At 35.4% G+C, this 15,488-nt stretch overlaps 1 protein-coding gene across 4 annotated transcripts in view; it reads right to left on the bottom strand.

Annotated features, from left to right (window-relative positions):
• VPS13A (vacuolar protein sorting 13 homolog A) overlaps nt 1-15,488 on the bottom strand; it is a 247,441-nt gene that overhangs the window by 159,137 nt on the left and 72,816 nt on the right. For all 4 annotated transcript variants that reach the window (XM_050761071.1, XM_050761072.1, XM_050761075.1 and 1 more), the window contains exons 20-22: nt 8,545-8,681; nt 5,700-5,832; nt 3,566-3,683 (exon numbers count right to left, since the gene is read on the bottom strand). In XM_050761071.1, coding sequence (XP_050617028.1) covers nt 3,566-3,683; nt 5,700-5,832; nt 8,545-8,681 — 388 coding nt within the window. The remainder of the gene's footprint in view (nt 1-3,565; nt 3,684-5,699; nt 5,833-8,544; nt 8,682-15,488) is intronic.

Here is a 15,488-nt window from a genome sequence, read left to right as displayed (position 1 = left end):
AAGATTGAAAACCTTTAGTTAGATTGAGAAAAAAAGAGAAAAGACAATTTAAATCAGAAATGAAAGTGGTTAACATTATTACTCATTTTACAAAACAAAAAGGGTTGTAAGAGAGAGACGATTATAAACAATTTTACACCAACAAATTGGATAATCTAAATGAAACAAATTCCAAGAAACACAAATCTACCAACACTGAATTATGAAGAAACAAAATCTGGATAAACTACTATGGAGATTGAATCAGTAATCAAAAACCTCCCAACAAAGAAAATCTCCCATGATCTTCAATAGTGAATTCTACCAAACAATCAAAAACCGAAGAGGCAGGAATACTTTCTAATTCATTTTATAAAGACAGCGTTACCCTGATATCAAAGCCAGACAAAGATACTACAAGAAAATAAATCTGCAGTCTAATATATCCAAAAAATATTAATGCAAAACTCAACAAAAGCACAAGCAAACCTAAATCAATAGCCCATTAAATGGTTTATATATCATTTACTCTTGGAATTTATTTATTCCTGGAATAAGAGGATTTATTCCTAGAATAAAAGGATTTTTTGCTGGACACAAGAAATACGATTTAATATATAGAGAGCAATCAAGGTAATATACCCCATTAAGAGAATGAAGGAAAAAAAAAATCATCTTGATCATTTTTCACATGATCACATGGTCATCTCAAAGCAGAGAAAGGATTTGAAAAAATTCAACACATTTTCGTAACAAAAAGTTAGCAAACTAGGAACAGAAGGAAACTACCTCAACATAATAAAGGTCATCCATAAAAACCCCACAGCTGACCTCATACTCAATGGTGAAATACTGAAAGCTTTTCCTCGGGGCTCAGGATTAAGGTGAGGATGCCAACCTAAACCACTTCTACTCAAGAGAGTGTTAAAACATTCTAGAGAGACCAATTAGGCAAGAAAGAGAAAAAAGGCACCCATATCAGAAAGGGAAAAAAACTACCTCTGTACACAGATGATAGGATCTTATATGTAGAAAATCTTAAATCTGTTAGAACTTTAGAATCCTAAAACTTAGAACTGTAAACAAATTCACAAAGTTGCAGGACATAAAAATCAGTTAAGTTCCCATACACTAACAATAAACAATCCAAAAAAAATTTTTTTAATTCATTTACAATAGCATCAGAAAGAATAAATTTAAGAAATGAGGCAAGGCCGGGCGCGGTGGCTCAAGCCTGTAATCCCAGCACTTTGGGAGGCCGAGACGGGCGGATCACGAGGTCAGGAGATCGAGACCATCCTGGCTAACATGGTGAAACCCCGTCTCTACTAAAAAAAATACAAAAAACTAGCCGGGCGAGGTGGCGGGCACCTGTGGTCCCAGCTACTCGGGAGGCTGAGGCAGGAGAATGGCGTGAACCCAGGAGGCGGAGCTTGCAGTGAGCTGAGATCTGGCCACTGCACTCCAGCCTGGGAGACAGAGCGAGACTCCGTCTCAAAAAAAAAAAAAAAAAAAAAAAAAAAAGAAATGAGGCAAAAGACTTTAGTACTGAGACCTAGAAAATGCTGTTGAAATCAAAGAAGACACAAATAAACAGAAAGATATTCCATGTTCATGGACTGTAACAGTCAATATTATTAAGATGTCAATACTATTCAAAGGGATCTACAGGTTTGATACACTCTTTATCAGAATCTCTATAACATTTTTTGCAAGAAAAGAAAACTCCATCCTAAGATTCATATGGGATATCAAAGGATCCTGAATAGCCAAGACAATCTTGAAAAAGAACAAAGTTAAACAACTCACATGTTCTGATTTCAAAACTTCCTGCAAAGCTACAGTAGTCTAAACAGTGTGGTACAGGAAAATAAAGACATAGAGATCAATGGAATAAAACAGAAAGCCCAAAAATAAGCTCTTGCATATATGGACAAATGATTTTCAACTAGGGTACCATGGCCACTCAGTGAGAAAAGGACAGTCTTTTCAACAAATTATATTGAGAAAATGAGATATTTGCATGCAAAAGAATAAAGGTGGGTCCTTATTCTACATACCACATACAAAAATTAACTCAAATGAATCAAAGATCTAAATAAAAGAAGCTAAAACTATTAAAACTCTTTAAGGTAAACAAAGAAGAAAAGCTTTATGACATTGGATTTCATAATAATTTCTTGGATAGGACACCAACACATAGACAAGATAAACTGGACAATAAAAATTTTAAACTTTTAGACATCAAAGGCCACAATCAACAGAGTGATAAGGAAACCCAGAGTGAGAAAAAATATTTGCAAATCACATATCTGACAAAGAATTAATATCCAAAATATACTTTAAAACTCTCACAACTCAGGCCGGCGCGGCAGCTCATGCCTGTAATCTCAGTATTTTGGGAGGCTGAGGTGGGTGGATCACAAGGTCAGGAGATCGAGCCCACCCTGGCTAACACGGTGAAACCCCGTCCCTACCAAAAATACAAAAAATTAGCCGGGCGTGGTGGCACACGCTTGTAGTCCCAGCTACTCAGGAGGCTGAGGCAGGAGAATCACTTGAACCCATGAAGTGGAGGTAGCAGTGAGCCAAGATCGCACCACTGCACTCCAGCCTGGGCAACAGAGCGAGACTTCATCTCAAAAAAAAAAGAAAAAAATAAATATCCACATTAAAAGATGGGCAAAGATCTTGAATACATATTTCTCCAAATAAATACATGAACGGTCAACAAACACAAGAACAGATGTTCAACATCACTAAGCATTAAGAAAATGACATCACTTCACACCTATTAGCATGACTATTAAAATAAAAAAATTAAAAAAAATAAAAAAAAAAACAACAGAAAATACCAAGTATTGTAGAGGCAGTGAAGAAATTCAAACCCTTGTGCTGGTAGGAAAGTAAAATGGTGTAACTACTATAAAAAACAGAACAGCACTCCTCTAAAACTTAAACATCGAACTACAATATAATCCAGCAATTCTACTTCTGAGTATATACCCGAAAATACTGAAATCGGGGACTTAAGCAGATATTTTGTACCTCAGCATTATTACAACAGCCAAACAGCATTAACAACACAAATGTCCATTGAAGGATGAATAAATAAAACATAGTGTATACATATAAGGAATATTAATCAGCCTTAAAAATGCATGAAATTCTGACATATGCTCCAACATGGTGAATCTTGAAGACATTATACTAAGTGAAGAAACCCAGGCACACAAAATCTAATTTTCTATGATTCTACTTATATGACGTACCTAAAATAGTCAAATTCATAAAGACAGAAGGTATAATGGTTGTTGTCAGGGGCTGGGTGCAGGGCGAATGGGGTGTTATTGCTTAATTGGGTATAGAGTTTCAGTTTGGAAGAGAAACAGTTCTGGAAATGAACGGTGGTGATGGTTGCATAACAGCAGCATGTGTGAATCTACTGACAATGAAGTATACTCTTAAAAATTGTCAAAATGGTAAATTTTATATACATTTTACCACACACACATTAAGTATGGTATTTCCCTAGCTACAGAATTACCCAGAAAATCCACAGTCACACGCAACAAACAATACATACTTGGGCATCCTTACATCCATGAAAACCATGGCCTTAGACAGTTCCAAATTGAAGTGCATGGGTACCAAAATATGCTGGGTAGATACATTGAGTTTTCGTGCTTCTCTCCAATTATCACCTAAGTACAGAAAATGGTTCATATTTAATAACATATTTAATGAAACTATAATATGAAAAACACACAAAACCTAAAATTACTATTAATACTTTATAGTCACATATTCCATTATATAAGAAAATTTCCCCACATCTAGGTAATCTTAATGTCACAATCTCAGGTACACACAATCAGTAGGTTATCATCAAATCTACTGTACACCCTCTGACAATCACTACACCAACCACATACCTTACCCAAAAAAGTAACATGGCAATAAGGCAGTAATGCAAAAGGTAGTAAAAAGTGAGGTTCTTTAACAGTAACTAATAAAAGCTACCATTTATTAATTTATAATTTCTACTCTTCTAGGCAATGTTTAAACGTTAATTCTCAAAATGATATATAATAATCCCACTTTAGAAAACTGAGACTCAAAAGAATTTATAACTTGCCTGTGATCAATCTGCTAGTGATAAAATTGAGGTCTACTAACATGTGACCCCCCCCGGCAACAATCACTGCAGAGTTACAAGCCTAAATGTTCCATAAGGGAATGGTTAAATAACTGAGACCACAGCCATATAGCATAATATAGACAATAAAAACCATGAGTTCAAGTGACCAAAATATTACTGGTAAAAGAAAAAATATCTGGATATAAAACTGTATAAATTATGTAAAAAAAATACATTCACAAATACTTCCAATATAAACACCAAACAAGCACATCCCACATATTCACAGGCACATACACTGAAAAACATACTAAAAGAATATGCAACAAAATATCAATGGTGTTCTTGCCTAAGCAGTAACATAAAGGTTTATCTTTTTGGTTTCTGAATTGTTCAGATTTTCTAAAATAGGTATAATCAGAAAGAAATAACTTTAAAAATTCATAACAAGATTAATGGGATCTCAGTCATATAATGCATTTTCATATATACTATCTCATTTGAACCCAATAATTCTATGAGTCATTAAATTCCAGTCAAGGAAAACCAAACCCAGTAATTTATTCCCTGAAAAGAATTTATGGACTTTAAAAATAATGTACTTTTGCCACCCACTATACCTTTGGGTTTCCTCTACCACAATTAGAATAGGATAAAAATACAAACTATGTTCACTATCCTGAAGCAAATATAATTAAAGAAATAAAATGTTTCAGTCCCATACAAATTAACAATTTTGATAATAACTACTTTGGATTCTCATTGTTTCTCCTTTTATTGGTGAGCTCAGGTAATTAAAATCTGACCACATACAAACACACAGATCTCTACATATGGATCTCTTCAACAGATCAAACTTTATTGAATTATCTGCATGTTCACTAACACTCTAGGGATTCAAAAGCAGTATAACAGAATGAAAAGAAAGCTGAATGAGTCTGGGGTCTCTTCCTAACTACTTAAAAGGCTCTTGTCATGTGAATTTCTGGCTTTGACTTCATCTTAAAAACTAGCTCTAAATCAGAGACTCCTGACTGGTACACCACAGTGAATGAGATACAAGTATACCAAGGAGAGTGACCCTCGTCAGTCTTTGTATGGCTGTCCATGACTGTCAGAATCCCTAGGCTGCTTACTTCTGGTCCTGAGCAATATCTTCTGGTTATCCAGCTGTGTAGTAATACCAATATCATTTTCAATATGGGCCAACTTTGGTCAAAGGCTGAAAAACACTGATATAGATCAGGATTTCTCGACCTCGGCACTACTGATATTTGTCATGAGGGACTGGCTTGTATATTGTAGGATGCTTAGTAGTATCCCTCACCTTCACCCACTAGATGCTAGGAGTGCCACACACCCTCTACCTGTAACAACCAAAGATGTCTCCAGATATCAACAAATGTCTCTTGGGGGGCAAGACTGCTCCTGGTGAGAACAGCTAACCAATATTTACTATCATTTTAATTCAAAAACATAGAAGTTCTAACACATTTAGGAGGAAGGTCTTCAAAGTGCCTAAAAACCTAATTAATCACTTCAACAAAATCAATCAACAGATAATGCATTTTATACTCACCAACTCTACTGTAAAGCAGCTGTATGCTTGTAAGTTGAATATCAAAGGAATCATAAGCTATATCCATTATCTCTTTAAGATTGGCCTCACCTTGTTTCACATCTGGTAATTCAGAACGACTTTTACTTGTCACCTTCAAGTTAATTTTAATAGTTTAGACTATGCAAAATACTTCAAAATGTAAGTATAAAGTTTTAATTTTTAGACCTATAATATAAAATGTTAATATGAGAAGATAAATTCACAAGTAAGCATACATAATAAGGCTATTAGAAAGGTCCTCATCCATGAGGTATATAATGAGAGAGAGAAAATAAATTTTTACATATTAGGATATATTTCCCATTTACTTACATTAAAAGAAGAAACCAAGATGGTCCTGAAGAATAATACGTGTACAAATTTTTTAAATGTGATAAGAGGCCTTCTCATTAAGAGCAAGATCAAGAGACAAATTTAGCTTATAAAATGTTTCTACAGTATGACAAATACTGATATAGCTTTACAATAAGAAGTAAAACAGTCCAGAATTAAATAGGATAGCTGAATTTTAGTTCCAACTCTGCCATTTATGCAACTCCAGGCAAGTTATATTTGCATCTCTCCTTTCTTGGCATACTGTGCATATTACTTTTCTCACTTAAACATCCTGGAGATGACTCCACAATAGTACATAAAGCTCTTACTCATAATAATACATGTGTGTACACGTTTATTTTTTAACTTTTTTCCCCTCTATATAGCTCATGTGAAGTAAATCCTCAAAAAAAGATTATCTCTGTTTGAAAAGTAATCAATTTTAGGTAACAGGTTAAGCAAATTGCCTAAAATCACAAAATTAGATATCCTTACTCCTAACTTTATGCTCTTTTATACCATACTGCCCTTGAAACAACTGAAAATTCAAATGTGAATAACAAGCTGTATAAATTTTATTATAAATATATACCCAGTGGGTGTTTACACAATTAACAAATGCAGAATTTTAAAAAATAGGATAAGGGAAGATGTCAGTACCAAGGACAGGCACGTATTTTTGTTAGGTGGCCAGAAACAGCATTCTAATATTATCCACCTCTCTTGGTTCTTTAAATTGTGATAGATATTCCTCTATATTTAATGATTTACAGCAATGCTGTCTAATAGAACTTCTACAATAACGGAAATGTTCTATATCAATGATTTCAAATACAGGCCGGGCACAGTGGCTCACACCTGTAATCCCAACACTTTGGGAGATCAATGACAGGGGATAACTTGAGGTCAGGGGCTCAAGACCAGCCTGACCAACATGGTGAAACCCCATCTCTACTAAAAATACAAAAATTGGCTGGGCATGGTGGTGCACACCTGAAATCCCAGCTACTTGGGAGGCTGAGGCAGAAGAATCACTTGAACTCGGGGACAGAGGTTTCAGTGAGCCGAAATCATGCCACTGCACTCCAGCTTGGACAACAGAGTGAGACTATGTCTCAAAAACAAAAACAAAAAATACAGTAGCCACTAGCCACTTCTGACTATTAAACTCTTAAATGTGGCTAATATGACTAAGAAACTGAACTAATTTTATTTAATTCTAATTAATTTAAATAACCACATGTGGCTGGTCAGTGGGTACTATAGTGAAGAGTACAGATCTAGAATACCACAAAAAAATGTATTCTCCACTGAAAATTTGGAAAGAAAAAAGTATATAATTAGGAAAAAAGGGCCAGGCACGGTGGCTCATGCTTGTAATCCCAGCACTTTGGGAGGCCAAGGCGGGCGGATCACGAGGTCAGGAAATCAAGACCATCCTGGCTAACACAGTGAAACTCTATCTCTACTGAAAAATACAAAAAAGTTAGCCAGGTATGGTGGAGGGGGCCTGTAGTCCCAGCTACTTGGGAGGCTGGGGCAAGAGAATGGCATGAACCCGGGAGGCGGAGCTTGCAGTGAGCTGAAATCGCGCCACTGCACTCCAGCCTGGGCCACAGAGCCAGACTCTGTCTCCAAAAAAAAAAAAGAAAAAAGAAAAAAAGGGAGATGACTTAGGTAAACAGAGGAAGGCCATTTCTCAATTTAGAATTATTTAATACAAATATTAAAATGTCCATATATATATAATTTTACATACAAAAAATTTCAGAAAGATGAAGATGTATTTGATTGTTTCCAGAATTCTCTCTCATTCTATATACTTTAAGTAATCAAGTAATAGATCTAAATTGAGAAAGAAATAAGCTTCTCAAGCATGACTCTCAAATACTATAAATATAAATCTTAGATTTGGGCCAGGTGTGGGGGCTCACGCCAGTAATCCCAGCACTTAGGGAGGCCAATTCAAGCGGATCACTTTAGTACAGGAGTTCGAGACCAGTCTGGGCAATATAGTGAAATTCTGTCTCTACTAAAAATACAAAAATTAGGCGGGGGTGGTGGCGGGCACATGTAGTCCCAGATAGGAGGCTGAGGCCTGAGAATCACCTGAACCTAGGAGGCACAGGTTACAGTAAGCCAAGGTCACAGTACTGTATTCCAGCCTGGGCGACAGAGCAAGACTGTGTCTCAAATCAATCAATCAATCAATCAGTCAATCAATCAATCAATCAATCAGTCAATCAATCTTAGATTCTAACCTAACCCTGCAGAGTTTAATTGGTCATTTCGTTTTCATAAGTGTAGGAAAACTACCTAATTGAGACTTCACTTTATTTACCAGAAAGGAAGATTTCTCAAATCTTACTTATCTACCACAAATACAGGAAAAAAACCAACAAATCAAACTGTCTAAAAAACAAAATACATTTTAAACAAAGAAACACCCTAAATGCTATATCATAAATCAAATATTATTAGTATATACCTTAAGATGACCAAGGTCCAAAAGAAGCAGATTTGATGTAGGACTAAAAATTCCATCTTGTGGGACAATAATATATGAAGCCTTCAAATTAATTCTGAGATCAAGAACTTTCTGTGTTTCAATAATATACAGTAGACCTAGAAAAAATGTAAATATTTTCTATGAATACTTTTCACAAATTACTCGAGAAATACAGAATCACTAAATATATGAACTGATAAAACAATCTTAATGTAAAATTAGTATTAATTTTAAAATGACCTCAGCAAAATACTTCCAATATAAAATTTAAAATATCTGCCAATGCGTGCACTCCTATTTAAATATAGCTGAGTACAAAATTGGAGTAATTCCTCAAAAAAAAATTTTTAACCTATAAACTCAATTTTGGTAAAATTGGGAAGAAAGATATAAACCAAAGATACAGACCAAAGATATAGACCAAAAAAAACAAAAAAGTTTCAGTGGCATAAAACATTTATTCACAACAACTCTTAGAATCTACATAGATACTTCTCAAATCATAAACTTCATAGAGCTACACTTACCATACTGAACAATAATACTTGATCTTAGTATTATTCTGAGAATATAAAAAATCCTGGATTATCAAATCATCTTCAATAAAAATCATATGTAAACCAGAAAAGGCAACAAACCAGAGTTTCCCATTCCCTAGGTCCTTCATTCACTTGGAGTTTTTTAGTTTAATAAATTTAATTCATTCACTTGCATGTGATTAGTATACCAAAGTCATCTATTTTATGTCCCTAAGTCCAGCATCAGCTTTTAAATCTAAACAAATTATTTTCTATGAGATGAGAACCCTTTCTTAAAATAAAAAATTATATGAGCAGCCATCAAATCAGTTTGAGTAAATAAAAGATATTTGACTTACAAAGTTTAAAAAGATCTGACACTCAAACAAAAAGGCACAGTTTTTCACACACACACACAAAAAACGTAGGCAGGTCAGTACCTTTTAATATAACCTTTAAAGTTAAGAATTTATCATTAAAGAATACATGTTCAAATTAAAGAATATGTCAACAATTTTAATGTACTTAAAATTACAAATAAATATATATACACAATTACAAAGCTTAAAAGCAGACACCGAACAAGTGTCAAGTGCCAACACATAATCAGCTTGATATACAAGCCAACAGAAAGGAAAATGAATAAATTAAAAGAAATTAAAATATCTTCTGTTTTAAATATCTATTTAAATTAAAATAGAAAATAAGTAATCTAAGTCTGTGCTACAGTTTGGTGTTTCACCCCTCCAAAACTCATGCTGACACCTGATTTTTAATGTTGAAGGTGGGACCCTAATAAGAGCTGTCTGAGTCACGGGGGCAGAGTCCTCACAAGCAGCTTGGTGTTGTCCTCATGGTAACGACTGAGTCCTTGCTCTGTGAGTTAGAGCTTGTTGTTTAAAAGAGCCTGGCACCTCCTTCCTTTCCCTTGCCATGTGATCTCTGCACATGTGGGCTCCCTAACCCTTTCTGCCATGAGTGGAAGCATTCTGAAACCCTTACCAAAAGGAGATGCTGGAGTCATGCTTCTTGTACAGCCTGTAGAACCATGAAACAAATAAACCTCTTTTCTTCACAAATTACACTGCCTCCAGTATTCTTTATAAAAATAACACTAATAAATTATATCTGGGACAGCTCTTCCTTGAAATATGAGAAACTATAATCAAAACTGTGTCATCTTTAAGGGATTCCAGTGGCCTTGCCCAGGCAGCCCAAGCAAGACTCTAGTAGAGAGAGGAAGAAAAAACCTTGGAATTTCCCATAGCCTGTAAGAAGCAAATTCAAGTGAAATCTCTTAAAATGAGGATGGGAGGTGAGATGAGATAGAGGTTTGAAAACAGACTGACAGATCATCAAAAATTCTGAAGATCATCCAATTAGCCTGAAACTTAAGAGCAGAATTGACTCAAACAGTTATTCATTCTTTTTCCCCAAATGATTTGGATTCAAACACAGATGGCATGATTTTACTAAAGCAACAAGCAGCATCCAGAAGGGTCAATCTGACATTCAAGATTCTCCAGAGTCTGTCTGTTAAGCATTTCTCTATCTTCATTTCCATCTCTAGTCTAAGGATTCCTCGTGTATTCTGGCCTCTACAAATCAAAGTTCTGGTACTCCTTGGAAGTTCTACCGTAAGCCTTAGTTTCAGCAAAGCCTTTCTTGATGCCAGGACACAATGATTTCTCTAAGTTATTTTTAATGGAAGAGAGTGGAGAGTATTTTATTTTGAGCCTAAGTGTATTGGGTCTCTCCCCTATTTTCCATTGCACTTACAACAAAATCTTAACTGCTTAATATGATTTTCATTTTTGCATAATCAAGAGTATGCATCTTTAACATCCCTCTGCTCTCCCCTCACTCATTACATTAGAACCAGTTCAGCTTTCCACAACTTCCAAATTCACCCATCTGTTTGCTAAGTTAAGCTCTTCACAGTTGACCATGACCTTGAAGGCTCTTTCTTATACCCTTTAGCAGTGAGGATCCTACAAATATATCTGGTCTTAATGTTGAATTTTCAGAGATCTTCTCTGACACTACCACCAAAACTAAATTGGGGCATCTATCATTCTCATTTCCTTAACAGCATTTGGGCTGATTATAGAATTGTTTCCTCACTCAGCTCCAAATTCACCCACTTGTCTGCTCTGTGAAAGTAGATCTGAGTTGCTTAAATGATTTTTCTTTGCCAACTAGCACTGAAATAGATAACGAGCACAGGAGAGACACTGCAGGAGAAAAGAGTTTGCTTCCTGGTTCCAGTACACTCATTTAGCAATATCCTGCAACGCTGCGCCTTCCTCCAACACAACGCATGCCGTGCACAAGGGCCGACAGCACTCAAAAGCCAGTATTCTGCCCCTAGAAGCCTCCTCAGGTGGTTTCACAGCAGAACGAGGGCAGTGAGACGTTGCCCCATGAATATTTTTCCCTTTTCACCTCAGAGGATGGATTTCCAGAGAGTTTTAGAGAGCAGGTTACCAGAAAGACACCAGCATGGCTTTTCTGACATTCAGTGACTCACAGAGGTTCCTTCTCCAACAAGATGTGGATTTCAATTCTCAGGGAAGACAGAGACCTCTTCCTAGGGAACACTGTCTCAATTCTATATTCCTTATAACTACTCTTCTTAAATACATGTATTTTTGGAGACAGCATTTCACTCTGTCACTTAGGCTGCAATGTAGGAGTTGCTATCATAGCTCACTACAGTCCTGACCTCCTGGGCTCAAGCAATCCTCCAGTCTCTGGCCTGCCAAGTAGCTGGGACAATAGGTACACGCCACCAAACCTGACAGATTTTGTAATTTTTTTGTAGAGACAGGGTCTTACTATGTTTTCCGGGCTGGTCTCCAACTCCTGACCTCAAGTGTTCCTCCCCGCTTGGACACCAAAAGCTCTGGGATTACAAGTATGAGCCACAGCACTTGGCCCCTTGCTATATTCTTTAAATTTACTCTTTGGAGTAACAAAACAATCCTTCATTACAGTTAATAATTCATTACATTAAATATACCCATCAAAATTACTGTGTGGTTTTACTCTCCTGATTGGACCCACACGGCATTAATCAAAATTTTCCAGTAGATTGCTCTTAGTTTTATATTTGTCCTATCCATAAAAGTGTAACATCCATCAATAGGCAAGAACTACATCCATTCTGGTCATTGCTATGTTCCCTAAAACCTAGCACAGCGTCTGACATATAGATTAGACTCTTTATATATATTTAAATGAGTAAATGAATGAAATAACTGAAAGAAAATGATTTGCTATGATCCTATCAGAGAACCTCGTACTCTGAAAGAAGAGTTTTAGCAAATGATCACATCTGTTTTCCTGCCAGAGACAAAAGATAACTAGTTGAGCAGGTTCTGTAAGCTCGTGCCATACTCGACAACAAAAAGACCTGAAAGACCCTGAGTTCCTAGAAAGGAAGGGGGGAAATAACAAGCTGAGCATCCCTAATCTGAAAATCCAAAATCAAAATGCTTCAGGATCTAAAACTTTTTCAGCACCACAATAACATGATGCTCAAAGATCATATTCACAGAAAATGCTTCTTAGAACACTCTGAATTTCATATTTCCCAATTAAGGATGTTCAACAAGTAAGTAAAATGCAAATATTCCAATATCCAAAGAAATCTGAAATATTTCTGATCCCAAACATTTCTGCTAAGGGATATTCAACCTATAATACAACAAAGAAACCAGGATATTAATAGAGGAGAATGTAACAAAATAAAAGGAAGAAAGGAGGAAAATGAGGGAAGGAAAGAACCTAAGTAACCTGAGTCATTATAACATATATGAGTCCCTTCACAAATAGGATAATTTTAACTTTCTAGAAAAAATCCAAAATACATTAAATTTAAAAAATTAAGCACAAAAACCTATCATAGAAGCTTTCCATTTTTTTCATAGAATTAGCATTTTTATACTATTGGTGTAGAAAAGAAAACAAAGTTGGAAGAACAGACTTCAAATTTTAGAGGTTATTATGTACAGAAGCTAAAATACTGAAGACTTCCACTTTCTAAAACATGTTTCTGTAACATGTGAACTTTATATTGTGGATATTTACTGTTTGGTAATTTTTTTAAGTAATAAAGTTTAGGAATACAAATCTTAAGAAATAAAAATATCTCAAAATCTGGATGTCTGTAGTGTGTTTCCAATATGATTAATTTGTATTTATGAGTTTCTATCAATCAAGAACAACTGACTAGAAGTAGCCTGATCTTATGCTTTGGTTTCTACTCAGTATATAATATACCAATATACAGAATGTGAACTAGAAATGGAATTCCCAGATTTTAACAAAGAATACAGGAATAAATGCAAACCCTACAATTTCTAGAGGTAAGGTATTCACGTACGATCTAATTTAAAACATTCGGATATAAAAATAGTAGAGAAAAATGAGCAAAAGCCAGAGAAGAAAGACACATATATTTTGAAGAATATAACACATACTTTTCCGTGAAAAAAAAGAAAAATTAATAATGAATCAAGATGCATATTACAATATAGCCTAACAAAAGACAACTAGTTAGACATTTCCTGAAGGTCTTATCAAAATGTGAAGTGATTTCTTGACTCACTTATCTAAATTATTTTATCTTAGGAGAGAGAACAAAGGAAAATGACAGATAGTACACCTCATATCTACCAACAAGGATAAAGTGAATATAATAAAAATGGCAAGAGAAAAACTATAATTTCATGCCAGATTTTATAGCCACCAAAATGGGACAAATTCTGAGTTCAATTAGAAGTGTACTCCAGACTTAACAAAACCAGAATTTTAAAACTTTGACAATGAAATTGGATCTTACTCCAATGAGAATTTCAGCCTCTCAGAACAGAGGAAACAGAAGACAAAGATGGAGAGTCTAGCAAGAGTTCTCCTCACAAATCTGAAACATTAAAGGACACTCACTCAAAGAAAGAATAATCCTGAAATTAAACCTTCCTCTCCCTAAAACACACTCACAGGGGGATGCAAACAAAGGCCCTGAGAAAAATTAGAAGAAAAAGGTAATACCTCTGTGAATTGTAACTATGATACATTCCTCAAGGAGGTATGTAGCCCAACAATTCTTTGGCAGTCCAGAATGTCTTAAGCAATGAATTTAGTTATGCCACCAACATACCCAAGGTACCTGGCAGAAGAAATATAAATCTTCCCTGAATGAAGGCTCAGTTATCTCAGGCTTCAGAGAATTCTCCCAAATAATATTCTAAGGAAAATGAGCAGATTACAATGAAAAATTACCAAGCATAAAAAGACACACATTACCATGAGTAAGAATCAAAAGAAACAAAAGACAGAAGATAGGAAAAAGAGAACCACAAAAGCCTTCACATAACGGACTCTCTGAAGAGAGAGAACTAACTGGTAAGACAGAATATAAAATACTGTACTTATGATCTCTAAAAAAAAAAAAAAAAAAAAAAAAAAGACGACAAGTGTAAAGATATCCATGGGAAATACAAAACCAAAAAAGAATGACAACACAGATTTTAAATTTAACCAAACAGAATTCCTAAAGGGAAAAATATAATCACTGAAATTAAACTTAATGAAGAGATTTGATACCACGTTGGACATGGCTAAAAAAGGACTCAGTAAACTAAAAGATAAATTAGAAGAAATGACCCAGCATGTAACACAGAGAAGAACAGATGGAAACAAAGCAGGATACAGAAGTTAAGGAGAATGGAAGATGGAGTAAGAAAGGCTAAAATTCATTTAGCCAGAATTCCAGAAGAGAATATATGTAAAGAGTTAGTGGCTAATAATTTTCCAGACAGATTTTCTAGAAATCATTACAATTCATTAAAAATCCCAGTACTCAGATTCATGAAATCCAATGAATCCCAAAAAGGATATATAAAGCAAATCTATAGCTGGATACACCAAATTGCAACAACAGAATACAAAAGATAAAAAGTTCTTGAATGTAAAAGGGTAGATAATGCACAAAAAAACAGCAGACACACTGACACCTGAATTCTCAACATCAGTAATGAAAACCTAAAGACAGAATGGCCTCTTCAATGTGTTAAGGAGAAAATGAACATCAACCTTTAATTCTATATGCAGTAGTGTCATGCCAAACTAATATACAATGGGGCATGGTGGCTCATGCCTGTAATCCCAGCACTTTGGGAGGCTGAGGGAGATGGATCACCTGAGGATAGGAGGTCCAGACCAGCCTGGCCAACATGGTGAAACCCCATCTCTAGCAAAAACACAAAAATTAACTGGGCATGGAGGCATACCCCTGTAATTCCAGCTACTCAGAAGGCTGAGGCAAAAGAAGTGCTTGAACCCAGGAGGCAGAGGTTGCAGTGAGCCGAGATTATGTCACTGCACCCCAGCCTGGCCGAC

This window comes from Macaca thibetana, chromosome 15 (genome assembly GCF_024542745.1).
Source record: "Macaca thibetana thibetana isolate TM-01 chromosome 15, ASM2454274v1, whole genome shotgun sequence".
Classification (NCBI taxonomy): Eukaryota; Metazoa; Chordata; class Mammalia; order Primates; family Cercopithecidae; genus Macaca; species Macaca thibetana.
This window is presented reverse-complemented; position numbering and strand designations above follow the sequence as displayed.